Source organism: Theobroma umbraticum, unplaced genomic scaffold, assembly GCF_002168275.2.
Source record: "Theobroma umbraticum cultivar Fairchild unplaced genomic scaffold, ASM216827v3 scaffold_44.0, whole genome shotgun sequence".
Lineage (NCBI taxonomy): Eukaryota > Viridiplantae > Streptophyta > Magnoliopsida > Malvales > Malvaceae > Theobroma > Theobroma umbraticum.
Genome location: NW_018397255.1, coordinates 2,887,433 through 2,901,817, shown reverse-complemented (window position 1 = coordinate 2,901,817; position 14,385 = coordinate 2,887,433). Strand labels below are relative to the sequence as shown.

The following is a 14,385-nucleotide window of genomic DNA, read 5'->3' as shown; positions in this document are numbered from 1 at the left end:
ATATATTTATATATTCAAGCTGTGAATGATGTCTCTTTGAATGATAGCATTGTCCTGAACTTGTGTCCATGTTAGTTATGAGATATTGGAGATCAGTTCCTTCCACCTTAAAATCACAAAGTCGCTGCACTGCACAAGGAAATCACTTTATTCGTTGGAGACCTAGCTAGATCGGAGCTAATTAAATTAGTCATCATACATAAATCCTTGTCCTTCTTTATTTGTTCTATACAGTCACTTTCTTGTCCTTTGAATCCTGTGTTCATTCATACTTGTAAATCTTTAACGCGATCTGTCTTGCACTAAAATTTTCTGTTCCCACGTAAAACGCAACATGTTTCTGCGGTCCAAAGCTATATATGCACTAGAGGATCACAACTGGAGCCGAAGACTGCATCTGTCTGGTTGTAATCTGCAAGCAATGGTGTCAGCATAAAGGTTATTGGGCTGTCTGGTGTCTGGTTGTAATATGCAAGCAATGGTGTCAACATAAAGGTTGTTGGGCTGTCTGGCCCAGGTTCCTCTATTCCTTCTCTCTTTTTGGTGCCATCGTTTCCTTCGTTCTTTCAGTAGACTAATATTAAAATAAGCTCTCAAATTTCATTAGAAAATGATAATAAATTCTCAATTATTTATTGCATGAAATTAAGGTTATGGATTTTTATTTTATTTATAACAAAAATATTGACGTTATCAAATATTCTATATTCTATCATAATCTACTTGGTTGGCTAATGTAATCTATAAAAAAAGCTTACCCAGATTATTTGGATGAGCTGGACGACAAAGACCTGGTAAAATACTATTTTAATAAATCTTGAACTTTAATAAAATTACAATAAAATAAAAGTTCATAGTTTTAATTTCATATAATAAAAGTGTTATATGAAATTTGATCATAAGAGATTGTTTGATTAGTCACAAAAAATAAATGTGTGTAAGTATTATTTATTTTACTCATACCATTTACCAAGTACAAATATTTAAACCAAAATCTTAAATCATAAAACTCATAGTAACTACTACTATAATTTACTTTAAAATATTTTAATGTACTGTGCTCCTTTGTCTCTCAACTAGTGTTTGAATTTTATTTTATTTTTAGTTAATTTGTTTTGAAATTTGATCATTTTTATTTATAATTTATTGTTAATTAAAATTTTGAAAATTAATTCTAATATTTGTAATTAGTAACACTAATAAACGACGTGAATACGAATATAGTGCCTCAATCACATACCCGACCTGCTGACAGCCTCATGTCATCATTGACCTTATCATTGATGTCTTTATCTGACCAAATTCTAAATAAAAATTTCGCTTTTCTTTTGCCTTTTTTTTCTATTTCCTGGAGACAGCATAAAAAATGGAAGGCTTTTTTTGGAGGAACACGATTTTGGTGGGCGGTAAGACTGAAACCAAAACAAAATCTAAAGTATGCAAAAACTCAAACGTTGATTGGACAAGAACCCAACACACAACAAACGAATGCTAACTACATAGCTTAGAAGTGTACACCTGTTTAAAAAACGCACGTGTCCTTTGACCTTGATGACTCCCCTAAAGAAGCTTCGAAAAAATAATGCAAGTCTTGCTTGCTTCGTGCCCTAATCTCTTTTCTCTGTACTTCCGAATGGAATAATATTGATTGATTTTTTTTCTGTAAATTCAGTTAAACTCAACGGAATTCAGTTACGCAATTGGTTAATTCAGGTGGGTTTGGGTTTGTTTCTGTTTTAAGTTTTCGTTTTTTGTCTTTTACCTTTATATTTTCACCGTCTGGTTTTGTTTTGTTGGGTTTTATGAAGAAAGCTGGAATTTTTAGTGTGTGTGATTCGTTCATGTTTTATTTGAAGTTGTTTTCATGTTGGATTCTTTTTCGTTTTCTTGGTAAATTTTGAGATTGGTAGGCTTAAGTATTGTGGATTTGTGGGTCTGGGGTTCTCTTTGATTTGTGGTTTTTGATTGATTTGTTAGTTAACTGAAGTTAATTTATGGTTTAGTGTTGTTTTTCTATCTGGGTTTTGTAAATTTTGTTTGAATTTATTAACTTTGTGTGATTTAACTGGGAACTGTTTGACTTTGATCACCGTGTTGACTTGCTATGTTAATGATGACATTAGGGTTTTTGGTTATTTTGATTGAGAATTAAGTTAATTTTTTTGGATATTGATTCTTCATTTATATGCATAGGCGGAAATGCCGGGTGGTCGGCATTTTTCTCGAGTGGATACTTTAGAGCTGAAATCTCAGATTGAAAGAAAGATTGGGCGTGTAAAAGCAGAGAAATACTTCAATCTGCTCACTAGATTTTTGAGTCTGAAGATTAGCAAACCTGAGTTTGATAGACTCTGCATTGGTGCAATAGGGAGAGAAAATGTTCGTCTTCATAATCATTTTCTCAGATCAATTATTAGAAATGCTTCACTTTCAAAGACTCCTCCATTAAGAGAGAACAAGTTGGAAGGATCTTTAAGCGTTAAAGTGGCAAATGGGTACCAAAGAAGTAATCTTCAGTCACTTTGCAAAGACTTTCCTCAATCCCCTCGCAAGGGCAGGACTCCAAATCTTCGTGATCGCAAGTTCAAGGACCGCCCAAGTCCTTTAGGGCCTCATGGGAAGAACCATAGTACTACTTGTGAAGATGCAGTTCCTAAAATTCAAGAACAGCAGAGTGCTACTGAGTTGCTTTCTTTGGGTAGCAGACCACCTGGCTCTGTGGAGGATGGAGAGGAGGTTGATCAAGCCGCAGGAAGTCCAAGCATTCACAGTAGGAGTCCTGTTAGAGCTCCACTTGGCATCTCTTTGAAGGCTAAAGGTATGCGAAAAGTACCATGGAATGGATTGGCATCTGCTTCTGAGACTTGTCATTCCAGAGGTGAGCTACCTGATAGCAGTTCTTTGAGGAAGAGGTTGGAACAGAAGCTGGAGATGGAGGGATTAAACATCTCAGTAGATTGTGCCAATTTGTTAAACAATAGCCTTGATGTTTTCTTGAAGAGATTGATAAAACCCTGTTTGGAATTGGCTGGGTCAAGGTCTGGACAGAAACTTATTGACCAAGGTCATAATTGGTCCATGGCCTCTTTAAATGGAATGCGGCCTGTGAGAGCATCAATGTTAGACTTTCGAGTTGCGATGGAGCTAAATCCCCTGATTCTTGGAGTAGACTGGCCAACACAACTTGAAAAAGTCTGCCTGCTTGCTTCAGAAGAGTGAACCGAAACTGATTGGCCCCATGATTAGGGTTGGAGCTGGTTCCAGCCAGAGCAATTTTGAGTTATTTCAACTATAAAGTCGACTCTAACATTGATCTTGATCATACCATTTTTATAGAACAGATGAAGTAAATAAGTATAAAGGCTACAGGAGTTTTGGATCAAGCTGATCAGATTGTATATAGGTCAATAGCTCTGATTTATCCTGGAGGTGTGACATCTTAACTGGTGAAATCCAACTATATTGACGCTTTGTAAGAATCTACCTGTTACAAATAGGTTAGCAACTATCTCCACCTGATATCTATAGTTTTCTGTTGTTTCAGTGAACACTATTTTTATAATAATGAAGTGTATCTTTTCGTTTTCAGCCCGCTATTGTTGTACTTGTCATGTGAGCTTTAATCATCTATTTTTTTCCTTTGATACGGTCAATTATTTCTTATGTTGATGTATCCTTCTGTGTTTTTATGTACTGTCTTGCCACCATAAACTAATTTACTATAGTAGCTTTTTGATGCTACATGGCAATAAAATTCTTTTATTCCTTCTATATGGAGATCAGGGCATTTGATTGCAAAATCTGTTCATTTAAATGGAGCTGTATATCCTTACATGAGATTGGATGCTTTTCAGTTATCTTATTTCCTTCTCCTTGCCCATTTTTCCGCAACTTTTTTCAATCATACAAGTGTGAAAAACTGTCATTCTTACCTTGCGAGATCAGTCTGTTTTCTAATTCATGGCATTTGAGGGCAGAATTCAAACTTTTTGTCTTTTCTGGGTTTCTTAGTTGGGTTGTTTGGGCACATAGACCAAACAATAGAGGACATTGTTTCATGGAAGCCGTTTGTTTTATAATTTTGCACATGTAAAAAGAAACAAATGGTTAAGGAGGTGGAATTTTGTCTGGATGAATTTGAGGTAGATGTCTCGAACAAAGTGGTCTAATGGTACTTGTTTCTGTGATTCATTCATGCACATCTTGTGTCTGGCTCTGTCCTTTTTATATTTCCCTCACTGTTTGCTCTTCAATTCTTGGTCTAGTGGGCATGACAAGTCACAACCAGTGCATATAATAGGCATTTCTTATCAATCAGCGATATATAAAGTCATTTACTATGTCTATAATGATCCATACCTTTGACTCGGTTCACAAATATGGGGACAATATTATTTCTCAGAGTTACCAGGGTGACTTGATATAGTATATGAGAATGCCTAATGTTCAATGGCACGATATGAGGTGGATTTGTTATCACTGTAAATAAAATGGTTCAACTTGTTCTGATTTCAAATTATTACGAAACTTCTGACTTCAGTTTGACAAATAAAATGAATGGAGCCATAGTCTCTTACCTTCTCTCAGAATCATAATATATGTCATAAGAAAGTTTTTGTGTTTACAAAGAAACCGGGAATTTGCTGCAGGACCTCTGGTTGAAGGGGTGCCATGTCCCTCATTCCTCTCAGAGAATCCATTTGCTAACGTCTTCAGTGATGACAAGGTTTGGGGTGCCTTGCTGTGTTGTCTAGGAACTTTGTTTTGAGCCAAGTGCTAGATTTTTTTTTTACAGCCAGAGAAATGCTAGTTCACTGAGCCTAACCTTGCACGACAAGTGTTCCCTGCTTATTTTTATTCTGGGGGTGTACACTGCTCTGTATTTGTTGGTCAGACAACGGGTTTTAAATATCAATCCAACATAGTAGTTAACTGCACTATTTTTATATATGGAATTAGGTTTAGGGGATGATACAGATTATTTTTTTCTAGTTGGTTTCACTATAGTTACTTGATTGCAAATATTATATTCATTTTCCCATCCATGGAAAGTGCAAGGAGCAGATGTCCTTTCTTGCTTCTTAGATCTTTCCCTTGAGATTCTTTCATGCTATTGGACGTGCATCAACAATATTCTAAGATGTGGCTTGCTCTGTTTGGATAGTGGGATAATGATCTATGAATTAAGCTGAATTTCTAGTGAGTTTGACTGTCTCACCTTTTCTTTCAAAACTTTATATTGAGGAAACAAACTTATTTCAATTGTTGGACAACTGGAGAAAGGCATGCGTTGGAAATTCTGGAAATCACGCCATTGTAATGAGTAATCTGAAGAAAACGGCACTACTTTCTATTAAACAGAAGACATTGTCACATCTTTTAGATCAGAAAGGTTCGTGCTCCCTTAAGAGCAAGAATCTTGCTGGTTCTCTTGCATTATCATTTTTCTTGTGACATTCTTTGATTGAGATTGATTAGGAAACATGTAGCGTTCACTAAATATTAGGCATTCATTCTTGGATACTGAATTTAATATTTCTAAGCCCTTTTAATGATTCTGTTCTTATTTTTTTATGATAAGCTAATGATTTTGTTCATATAAAGGCTTGTGTGCAACACAACACATGAATTGGGATGTCGTTGACAATTATTTGGACAACAATTCTGTTGAAATAAAGAGAGGATTGACAGATACAGGATATCTTTTCCCTCCCTTACCCTCACCCTGCAGCCTTCTGGATAGTTTACTGAACCTGCAAGAGTTGGGGATAATCCATTGATGCATGGGATCAGATATGGAGAAATTTCTTACCAATGATTGTCTGTTCGTGCTGCAATAGTGATGCTGAAAAAACGAAGTGTACGAAGTGAAGCAAATGTTGAAATGATCAAAATTTAGATAAGACTGCAATGTTTTGATCTAATAATCTAGTTAACACTGGGAACATTAATCAATAACTTAATGAACAGTTGCAGTGAGCTGGAAGGTTTGGCGATCGAAGAAACTGATGTGGAGAGCTGACCATTGATGGATTTTCCAGAGTCTTTGTTTTCATTTTAGGTAAGTACTCGTTTGGATCTTAAATGCTCCTTCAAGAAAAGTCTTGAACATCACTCCCTTTGCTTTGTAACAGAATAGGCCATTTTTAATGTGTTTTAGTGTAATATCTCACATCTTACATTTAATATGAATGTAATTGTGAAAATTTATATAACAATTTAAGTTCATTATTATTAGTAACTTAAATTTAAGTTTTTGTGCGTTACGTGATTTGTTTCCATATGGTTTATTATAAATGATAACAAGAGCATGTGTCAATCCGATGTTGGCTTTCACATTGCACTAATCAATGAACTTTTTACATTGCGTTAATCAATACATCACATCTCACATATGATGTTAACACTTATATAGCAAGTCAAATCCCAGCTTACTCTTTCGAGCGCCTATGCTTAGATGCTCATTGTGCTTAGATGCTGGATGCTTGGACTTGGGTTATTACATTTAGTATTCTACATTATCATTATCTGCTACTGTAGACATCAGCACTAGTGAGTGTTAGTGCTCTCTCAAGACAAAAACATTATCTGGACATCATTGTAACAGTAAGTTCGCGGGTGTCACATTGTAAGATAAAAGAACAGCGGATGAGAAGCTGATGAAAAATCTGTCTGGACATTCTTGTACACGTCTGTGGTGTGCGCATCGTCAAACCAATGAGAAGATGGGCGAGATATAATGTCGTGATTCTTGATGGAACTTGTTCTTTCATATGTTCGAAATCCGTGCTGATTAAGTGATGACTTAAAGGCCTATGCATGACAGATAAGTGCGACCAGCAGTAACATGGACATGCTAGAAAATGACTTGTAGTCCCCAGCAACGGCAACTTCTTTAATTTTAATTTTAAACCGTGAAAAATTATAACGAATACCATAGTTCCACGTGAGTTCCATTGGCTGTGGGGTTTGAGATTACAAAGTGAGAGGAAGCCAGGAAGGAGCAAAGAAGAGGAATATAAGGAACATTATCCTTTGGCACGTAAAATATAATGACAGGTAAAAATATACAATCACAGATTTGTATGCTTGCAACTTGAAGCCAATCATTTGTCCTGGGCATCCCAGATGGGGTTCACAGCTGCCCTGATAACACATGCAAAGATACCAGTTTTCATGAAATAGGAAAGATAAAAGGTTAGGACAAATTATCGAAGCCACGCCAGATCTGGTCGGCAACAAGGTTCTGATTGAGTTTCAATTGTTATTAGTTCTCCAAAATCCTCTCTAGTTTTTTAACCTTTTTTTTTTACATAATATTTTATTATTTAAGATATTCATAACATTTAATTTAGTTAAAGTGTGTTCTTTGCTGTGTCTACAAGCCACTCAAATCAGATCCATTTGGAGATCAGAGCGGGCTGCCAGCTTTATAAAACAATACAATAAGTTGGCTATTTATTCGCCTTTTTCCTCTTCTTGCTAGGCTTCATTCGCAGAAATGGTAGGAATTCCAACCCTACAGAGTCAAGAAAAGTTGACAGTGACATCAGAACTTAACGTTCATTTTTACAACTGGCTCAAACGATATTTGCTGTCCCTCTATCACTCTTATTTGTTTGACTTTTATGGTCCAATCCAATCCCTCTTGCCCATGTAATAACTAAAAAAAAAAAAAACACCCTTGTCTAACTTATTACAACACCAAGAAATCTCATAAGAAACTAAATAAAACATCTTCCAGAACCTCTGTCAAGAACCTTTAAGGAACTTCCTCAGTTAAAGGCAGCGCAATTTCTACGTATGTTCCCGTTCTTCCCAGTCTTGACGCCTACCCGGCCCAGCTTAGTAATGGCAGTAACAAAGGCTTGCTGAAAAGCCTGCGTGTTGGTGGCCCAGGCGTTTACAGTAGGCTTAGACCTTGAGTCCGTGAATAGAACCTGGTCTGAGGTGAAGAGACCCTTGCCTTGCTGCAGGTTCTGGTAGTAGACATTGTCAAATGTCCTGGGTGTGTTTGGGTCCATGTTGATGGCTATCCTGGGGTCTACATTCCTGGGGCACATTTGTTGAAGCTGGGAAGCATAGGCCTGGTTGAGTGTTGGGTCCACCGGATTTTGACTGCTGAAATTGTATATTCTGTTGGCAAACTTGCCGCAGTGAGAGAATCCGACGGTGTGTGCCCCTGCAAAATGTAACAAACAAAGGCCCTTTAGCTTCAATTCATATTTTTATAATCATAAACAAAATCCCATGCCTATGTTCGATATGCAGACATTCACGTCACAATGATATACTTAGTACTATCTCAACGTCCATATGCTTCATGATTTAATGTCCAATTTTAGAACAACTAGTCAAAGTACCCTCTTCTAATAATTGCATTTGAAAAGTTTTAAGACACACTCATTCTTATTTTATTCGTTTTCATAATATCTGTAACTAATGCCAGCTAATAGACGATGTAAACTAAAATCAGATTTATTCACAAGGGGCATAGTGCCCTGTCAGCTGGGACCCTTTTTTTTAATCCTACGGGACCCGCCAGAGAGAAACCTTGTCAGGCTGTGATTGGAGAGTGTAGTCAGGGAGGTAGTACCTGAAAGAGCAATCATATCCGCTTGGTTGAGCCCGTTTGCTGCAAACAGAGAATTGAGTTGATTCAAGTTGAAAAATGCTTGAGGCAGCTTTCCATTTACACTAGCAGCTTTGGAGCTTAACCCATCCAATCTCCCCAATTCAACAGCATAAGATGGTCCACCTGACTGCATTATCATGACATGTACTAATTTTATTAGAAATATGACAAGCCATTTCCTCTTTAGATTGAATATACAGGTATGTATGATGTTGATGAGAAGCATAATGATATCCAAAGAACAAAAAAATGCGGGGTAAAAGGAAAGGGGACAAACCAGAGCAATAACATCTCGGGTTGCCATGGCCAAGATGTCGGCACAAGAGACCTTGTTTCTGCAGCTTGGAACTGCATCAACTGCTTCTTTGGCTTTGATGACAGTGTCAAATCCATCTCCTGCTAATGACAGGTTATCAGGGTGATCCTTTTCTGCTGTGTTGCCACCGGAGGATGCAATGATAACCGAAGCATCACAACCCTGTTAGTGAATCCAAAAAAGAAACAATAGTTCACTCAAACATGAAAGGTTAATAAAAATAATCAACATGGACAAAAGGTATTCTTCATATTGTGCAAACCTGGACAAAGCAATCATGGAAGAAGAGACGGATAGTTGCAGGAGCTGTGACAAAAGTTTGGCTGAATTTCTTTGCTACTGCACCTCTAACAATGTTTTCTACATTTGGGCAAGTATTAGCATAGTAATTCCGTCTTAGTTGAGCTGATGCTGTATCAGGAAGGACAGAGAAACAAAGAGAAAGTGACAGCACAACTGCAAGATTAATGAACTGACCCATTTGATCAGAAATTGAGTAAATGCAGTACACAAAAAATAAGAGAGGATGTGAAGAGGTTTTATAGAGAGGAAGGTTTGGAAAGGTTAGAGAAAAGATAAAAACCATAGGAGGAAGTTTCTAAGTGGTCGTGAACCAGTGGGGTGAGAATCTTTTTAACAGTAATTAGTAATTTAATAATGGAGAGAGAGGAGAGCCAAGTTTGAAAGAGACGTTTGTTGTTTCCGTTTGGCTGTGTCACTGGCCGGCTTCGTCTCGATCCCAAACTGCTCTCCTCGGTGCCCAGACACTTGTATTTAGACTATACTAACCTCGAATCCCGCCAAAACGTGGTCCAGGAAGGAAAAACCTAGAAAAAAAAAAAAAAAAAAGAGAGGGGGGCTCCAAATGGCCTAACTAAAATTCGTGTATTGCACGCTACGGCTTAGTTTCTGTGTGCTTCAAAGACTAGAAATAGTAAGGATTCCGACCAAGACGACCACTGCTTGCTTTTGGAGATCTCTTTCTGTTCCTTTTAAATTGTATTAGGCTTGGGAGATCTGATCATATTATTGCGGTGTTATGAAACTATTAGTCAAATAGACAGTGAGATCATGGCTGCATTAGAACTAAATTTAACAAAAAGTTAATTGGTTCTGTGGCAGGAAGGGTCGAACCTAAATGATGGGCCATGCCCTTATAAGGCAATCATAATATTAGACTAATCAAGCCTTCATGAAAATGGCCCCATCTAGCTGTTGATTCTTCCTTGCTAATGTGCAGAGTTTATATATATATACACAGGCAATAATTGAAAAAGTGACACAAGGGGAAAATAATAAGAAATCCTTAATCATCTAAAAGTTCTTAATTTTGTTTTATATATTGTTAAATCGCCATTCATTGTTTTGAACTTTTCTCTATTGGATATGTTAAGTGTTTGATACTACTTACTATTTTTGTGATTACATCTTCCATCACTATGTCTTTACTTTAGTCTTATCTTTGCCATCATAGTCACATATTCGAGATTTTGCGACTTGTTGCTCAGTTAGAACTAGTCACAGTCATGGGTGCTACAATTTGTACGAATGCTCCGGGACAAGCCAAGCAAAGAAGAAACCTTTGCGGCACCGGTGCGTGGGGTGGACCTAATCAATTTTTATTGAACGTAAAAGATAAATAAGAATAAGAGGTAAAAATTTATTAAATTAATATGTTAAATTTAATTAATAATAAAAAATTTATAATAAGTAATAATTTTATATAATATATAAATTAAAAAAATTATGCTCGATGATATTTTTATATTCAAATTCATCATTTTATATTGACAAGATTTGTAATATTTTTCTCAACATAAATAATTAAACTATTTGTAATAAATTCATCATTTATTTTGTTTCATAGTTTTATTTTCACAATTTTCATTGTTGAAAAAATTTTTTTTATAATTATAATAGAAATCGAAAAAGTAAAAACAAATAGTAGTAATTTTTTGACTTTTTTATTTCTGTTAATCTTGGACACAATTGAGAAAGTATGTTAATGTCTTCAAAACTTTAATGATAAGGTATATCAAGCTTGTAATGTCTCAATTGTAACTTTAAAAGAAATCTTTATTGTTTTGTGAAATCTTGAGGATAAAAATGCTCTACTAACTTGTAAATATGTAATTGTTAAAATAAAAAGATAAAACTTAAATTAAGATAAAATTTAGTAAGATTTGTAAAGTAATTTTAATTTTTTTATTTTTATTAATTATAAAATAAATAATTATTTTAAAAAGGATCAAAATAAAAAATTGCAAAAATTCTGAGGAGGTCATTGAAAAATATATATAATTAAATAAAATTTTTGAGGCATAACGTTCCGCCCCTGCCGGTGCTGATCACAAAGCATGTTTTCTCAATAATTGAAACAACGTGAGCAAAGGCATTTTCTCTTCTCCATGTTCAATTTTTTGCTGCAACAAGACAAGAAAGGGATAAGGCCTACATTTTTCGTTTTTTTCTTCGTATTTGGCCGTTATATCATAATTTCCAGACTAATCCTGGCCCAGAGATTTTAATGGAATATGGATGTGTTTGGAAAGGGGTTGTAGTTGAAATATGATGGCTACAATTGGTCACTCCTCTACGTAACCTTTCTTTTCTTACTTTTCTTCAAAAGATTCTCTTTTCCTCCTCCTTGGCCTAAAACGTGCTTATGGCCTTATCCAGGCAGCCCCTTTGTTAGTTGTCACGTTCTTTTCTGATGCAGGGCCAGTTGCTGCTTGAAATTGAGGAAATTTTAAGGTCCCATAAACAAAAAACAAAATGGTTTTTGGGGAGAAAAAGATTAGAAAATAAAGCAGAATTCAGTATCTTACACTTAAACTTTTGATTCTGGATCTTGAGCTAGCACCAGCCTTTCTGATATGCAACGGCCTTTACTTGCACATGTACATATAAAAAAGGAAAGTTCCCTTTTCTTCTTCTTCTTCTTCTTCTTCTTTTTCTTTTCCACCATGTCAGCCACAAATACAACCAGGGTATAAACATAATAAATTAAAAAGAGGGAGAGGGGTACATATGAGCTTTGCATCAGTTTGTTTATAAGAATTGTATGGAAAAAATATAAACTAAGAGGAGACAGATACAAATCAAAGGCCAACTATAGCTAAAACTATAATCCGAATTTCCTATTTTCTATCTCTTCCTTTGGCGTTTTTTGTATCGGTAAACATCAAATTAATGAGATTATAATCTTTTATTTTTGTCCTGGAGCCACATGACATTCTATATATTATCCTTTAATCATATTATATTATTTTATCACTGATATTATGAAAAATGCACTCATACAAGCCCAAAATGTGATTAGTTTTTAGAAGGACAAACGTGGGTCAGAATAGTTTTGCTCAACAATCACATGCATTATGTACTATAGGATAAAACGATTTGAGCTGGCAAATAGTTTTTGTCAATATACCAAGTTAGACACGCATCAATTAATCATTGAATGAAGAAAAAATTCGCCTCCTCTAGTAAAGAGTTGAGAAGATTAGTCTAAATGCTTAGCATTGTCCAGGCAATTTTTCAAACTGCACGTTATAAAGACAGGATGTACAGCTTGTAGATGACTAGTGCAATCTCTTTTTCTTTCCACTTCAATTTAATGTCTAGGCTTGAATCCAAAACGCTAACGAAAATGGTATCATGATCCCACAAAGGATTGTTAGAAAGTGGTCAGTTGAATTTGAACCGGAAGAATCCAACATGGCCTTTGCTATTTTTGCGGTAATCCAAATTAAAGGTCTGATCTGTATCACTCACATGTTATGGTACTTCAGCTTGAAAAGAAAAAGAGAAACTTTCTTTCAACAAAGTGTGACGATGAGATGAATGACTAGGAGAGTTGGCTGGCTCTGGTTGGTTCAAGGTTTCCTATCAACTATTTTTTATTTTTTTGAGGAAAATTGCAATCAGAAATGTCACTTTTTCATGTGGAAAATGTGTTACTGGGTACGTAAGGTGATTTAACTCCTATGAATGCACAGCTGGGGAGAAATTAATGATGAGTTGAAAGGCAATTTGAACCGTCGGCATGTTGTGTAATGACAATTAAGCAAATTATCTAATTGAAATTATGATTCAGTACTGAAAGTTCAACTCTGCTGTCAAATGATAATGCCTTAATTTTCTGCAGCAAAGGAATCTTTCGATACAAAGAGAATCTTCCTGTCAATTATGGGGTTTTCCAAGGAATGGAGTAAATAAATTCTGACAGGAACAAAAAATGACGTATAATTTGCTTCTATTCATCTCATTGACTTGAGTTTATAGAATTTAGGTTTGGTTAAGAAACGAGGGTACAAGCATTTGATTTTAAAGCTTGTTACCTCCCAATGAAATGCAAATGATAAAAGTTCAAGGTTCAACTTCCTCAGGATTCCTCTTCTGCAATTTGATGGATCTTTCGACTTCTATTCAGAAAGGAAAGAATTCTATATCAGGATTCTCGCAATCGTCTTCACCTCTTTACTTCCAAAAACAAAGACTCGACATGTTTCCATCACCTCTCTTTTTCAAGCTCGACTGAGCCCGGACGATTGGATGAAATTAACCATAGAATTGTGTCTACTTTAAATGATGTGCCAAAGGCAATGAATGAAAGCAACCAAAGGCAGATGATGATATTGATTTCCTGGACTCCGTCCGCCAACCATTTCCCCGGAAAGGCCAAAACCATAAGAAAGGATAGTGTGTTAGTACCCCTAGACTTGTAGACTTGCACGGCCCACCTATTTGTAGTAGTTTGGGTTGGGTTACCAATTCGGCCCGGAAAAGATGGGAAGCTGGGCTCAAATTTGAGATCAAAACCCACCCACGCCCAGTAAACCCAGAGTTACATATCATACATTATACAAATATACAGAAACAATAAAGCATGCCAATTCCTTCCTTCGATTCCCTTTACTTCTAATTTTCCTCTGCTCCCTGTTACATGATTGTGACCTCAATGTATATATATATTTGGGCCATAAAAAGGGGGTCCTACAATCGAATCTAAAAAACAATGCAAAATGTTGAATTGCAGACACAAACAGACCCGACCGTATATGACTTTAAACAAGAAGAAATGTGTGGCTAAGCTGAACATGACAGAAAGTAGGGAATGGAGACAAAATATCCAAATTGATAATTTCTGCCCCATCCATTCCTCCTTAAAACAACAACAACAAAATAGTAATAATAATAGTAATAAAGTTGATAAGAAATTTCAGTCCACATTGTCCTCAGGCTAAGCTACTACATAACAAGCCATTTGTACGATTCGTTTTGTGTGATGCAAGGGACTCTGCATGCCTTTTCTTTTATTGCATTATTATTGTTATTGTTTTCTTGCACAATAATTATTATTTTTTCTTCATTTGAGCAATAATTTTAAGATTTTTTTCCTTTCCCAACTGTGGACCAGATAAGGGTGCTTTCA

General features: G+C 35.8%; 2 protein-coding genes across 4 annotated transcripts; one reads left to right on the top strand and one right to left on the bottom strand.

Annotated features, from left to right (window-relative positions):
- The first annotated feature begins 1,553 nt into the window (after positions 1 to 1,553).
- Positions 1,554 to 6,243, top strand: LOC110409985 (uncharacterized). 3 transcript variants are annotated; one of them, XR_002444629.2, is made up of 3 exons: positions 1,554 to 1,713; positions 2,194 to 3,497; positions 4,650 to 6,243. XR_002444629.2 is itself a non-coding variant. In XM_021419536.2 (2 exons), the coding sequence occupies exon 2, from the start codon at positions 2,200 to 2,202 to the stop codon at positions 3,217 to 3,219; it is 1,020 nt and encodes a 339-aa protein (XP_021275211.1). In that variant the 5' UTR covers positions 1,554 to 1,713; positions 2,194 to 2,199; the 3' UTR covers positions 3,220 to 3,777. The 3 variants fall into 3 exon arrangements, 1 of the variants encoding a protein (XP_021275211.1); XR_002444628.2 differs by having other exon boundaries at positions 5,605 to 6,231; XM_021419536.2 differs by lacking the exon at positions 4,650 to 6,243 and having other exon boundaries at positions 2,194 to 3,777.
- A 1,186-nt stretch (positions 6,244 to 7,429) lies between these two features.
- Positions 7,430 to 9,710, bottom strand: LOC110409216 (peroxidase 51-like). The gene is made up of 4 exons (XM_021418490.2): positions 9,214 to 9,710; positions 8,913 to 9,113; positions 8,597 to 8,762; positions 7,430 to 8,182 (listed from the first exon to the last, which is right to left on the bottom strand). Exons 1-4 carry the CDS (start codon positions 9,535 to 9,537, stop codon positions 7,776 to 7,778), a joined length of 1,098 nt encoding a protein of 365 aa, XP_021274165.1. The 5' UTR covers positions 9,538 to 9,710; the 3' UTR covers positions 7,430 to 7,775.
- Between the last annotated feature and the right edge of the window lie 4,675 nt (positions 9,711 to 14,385).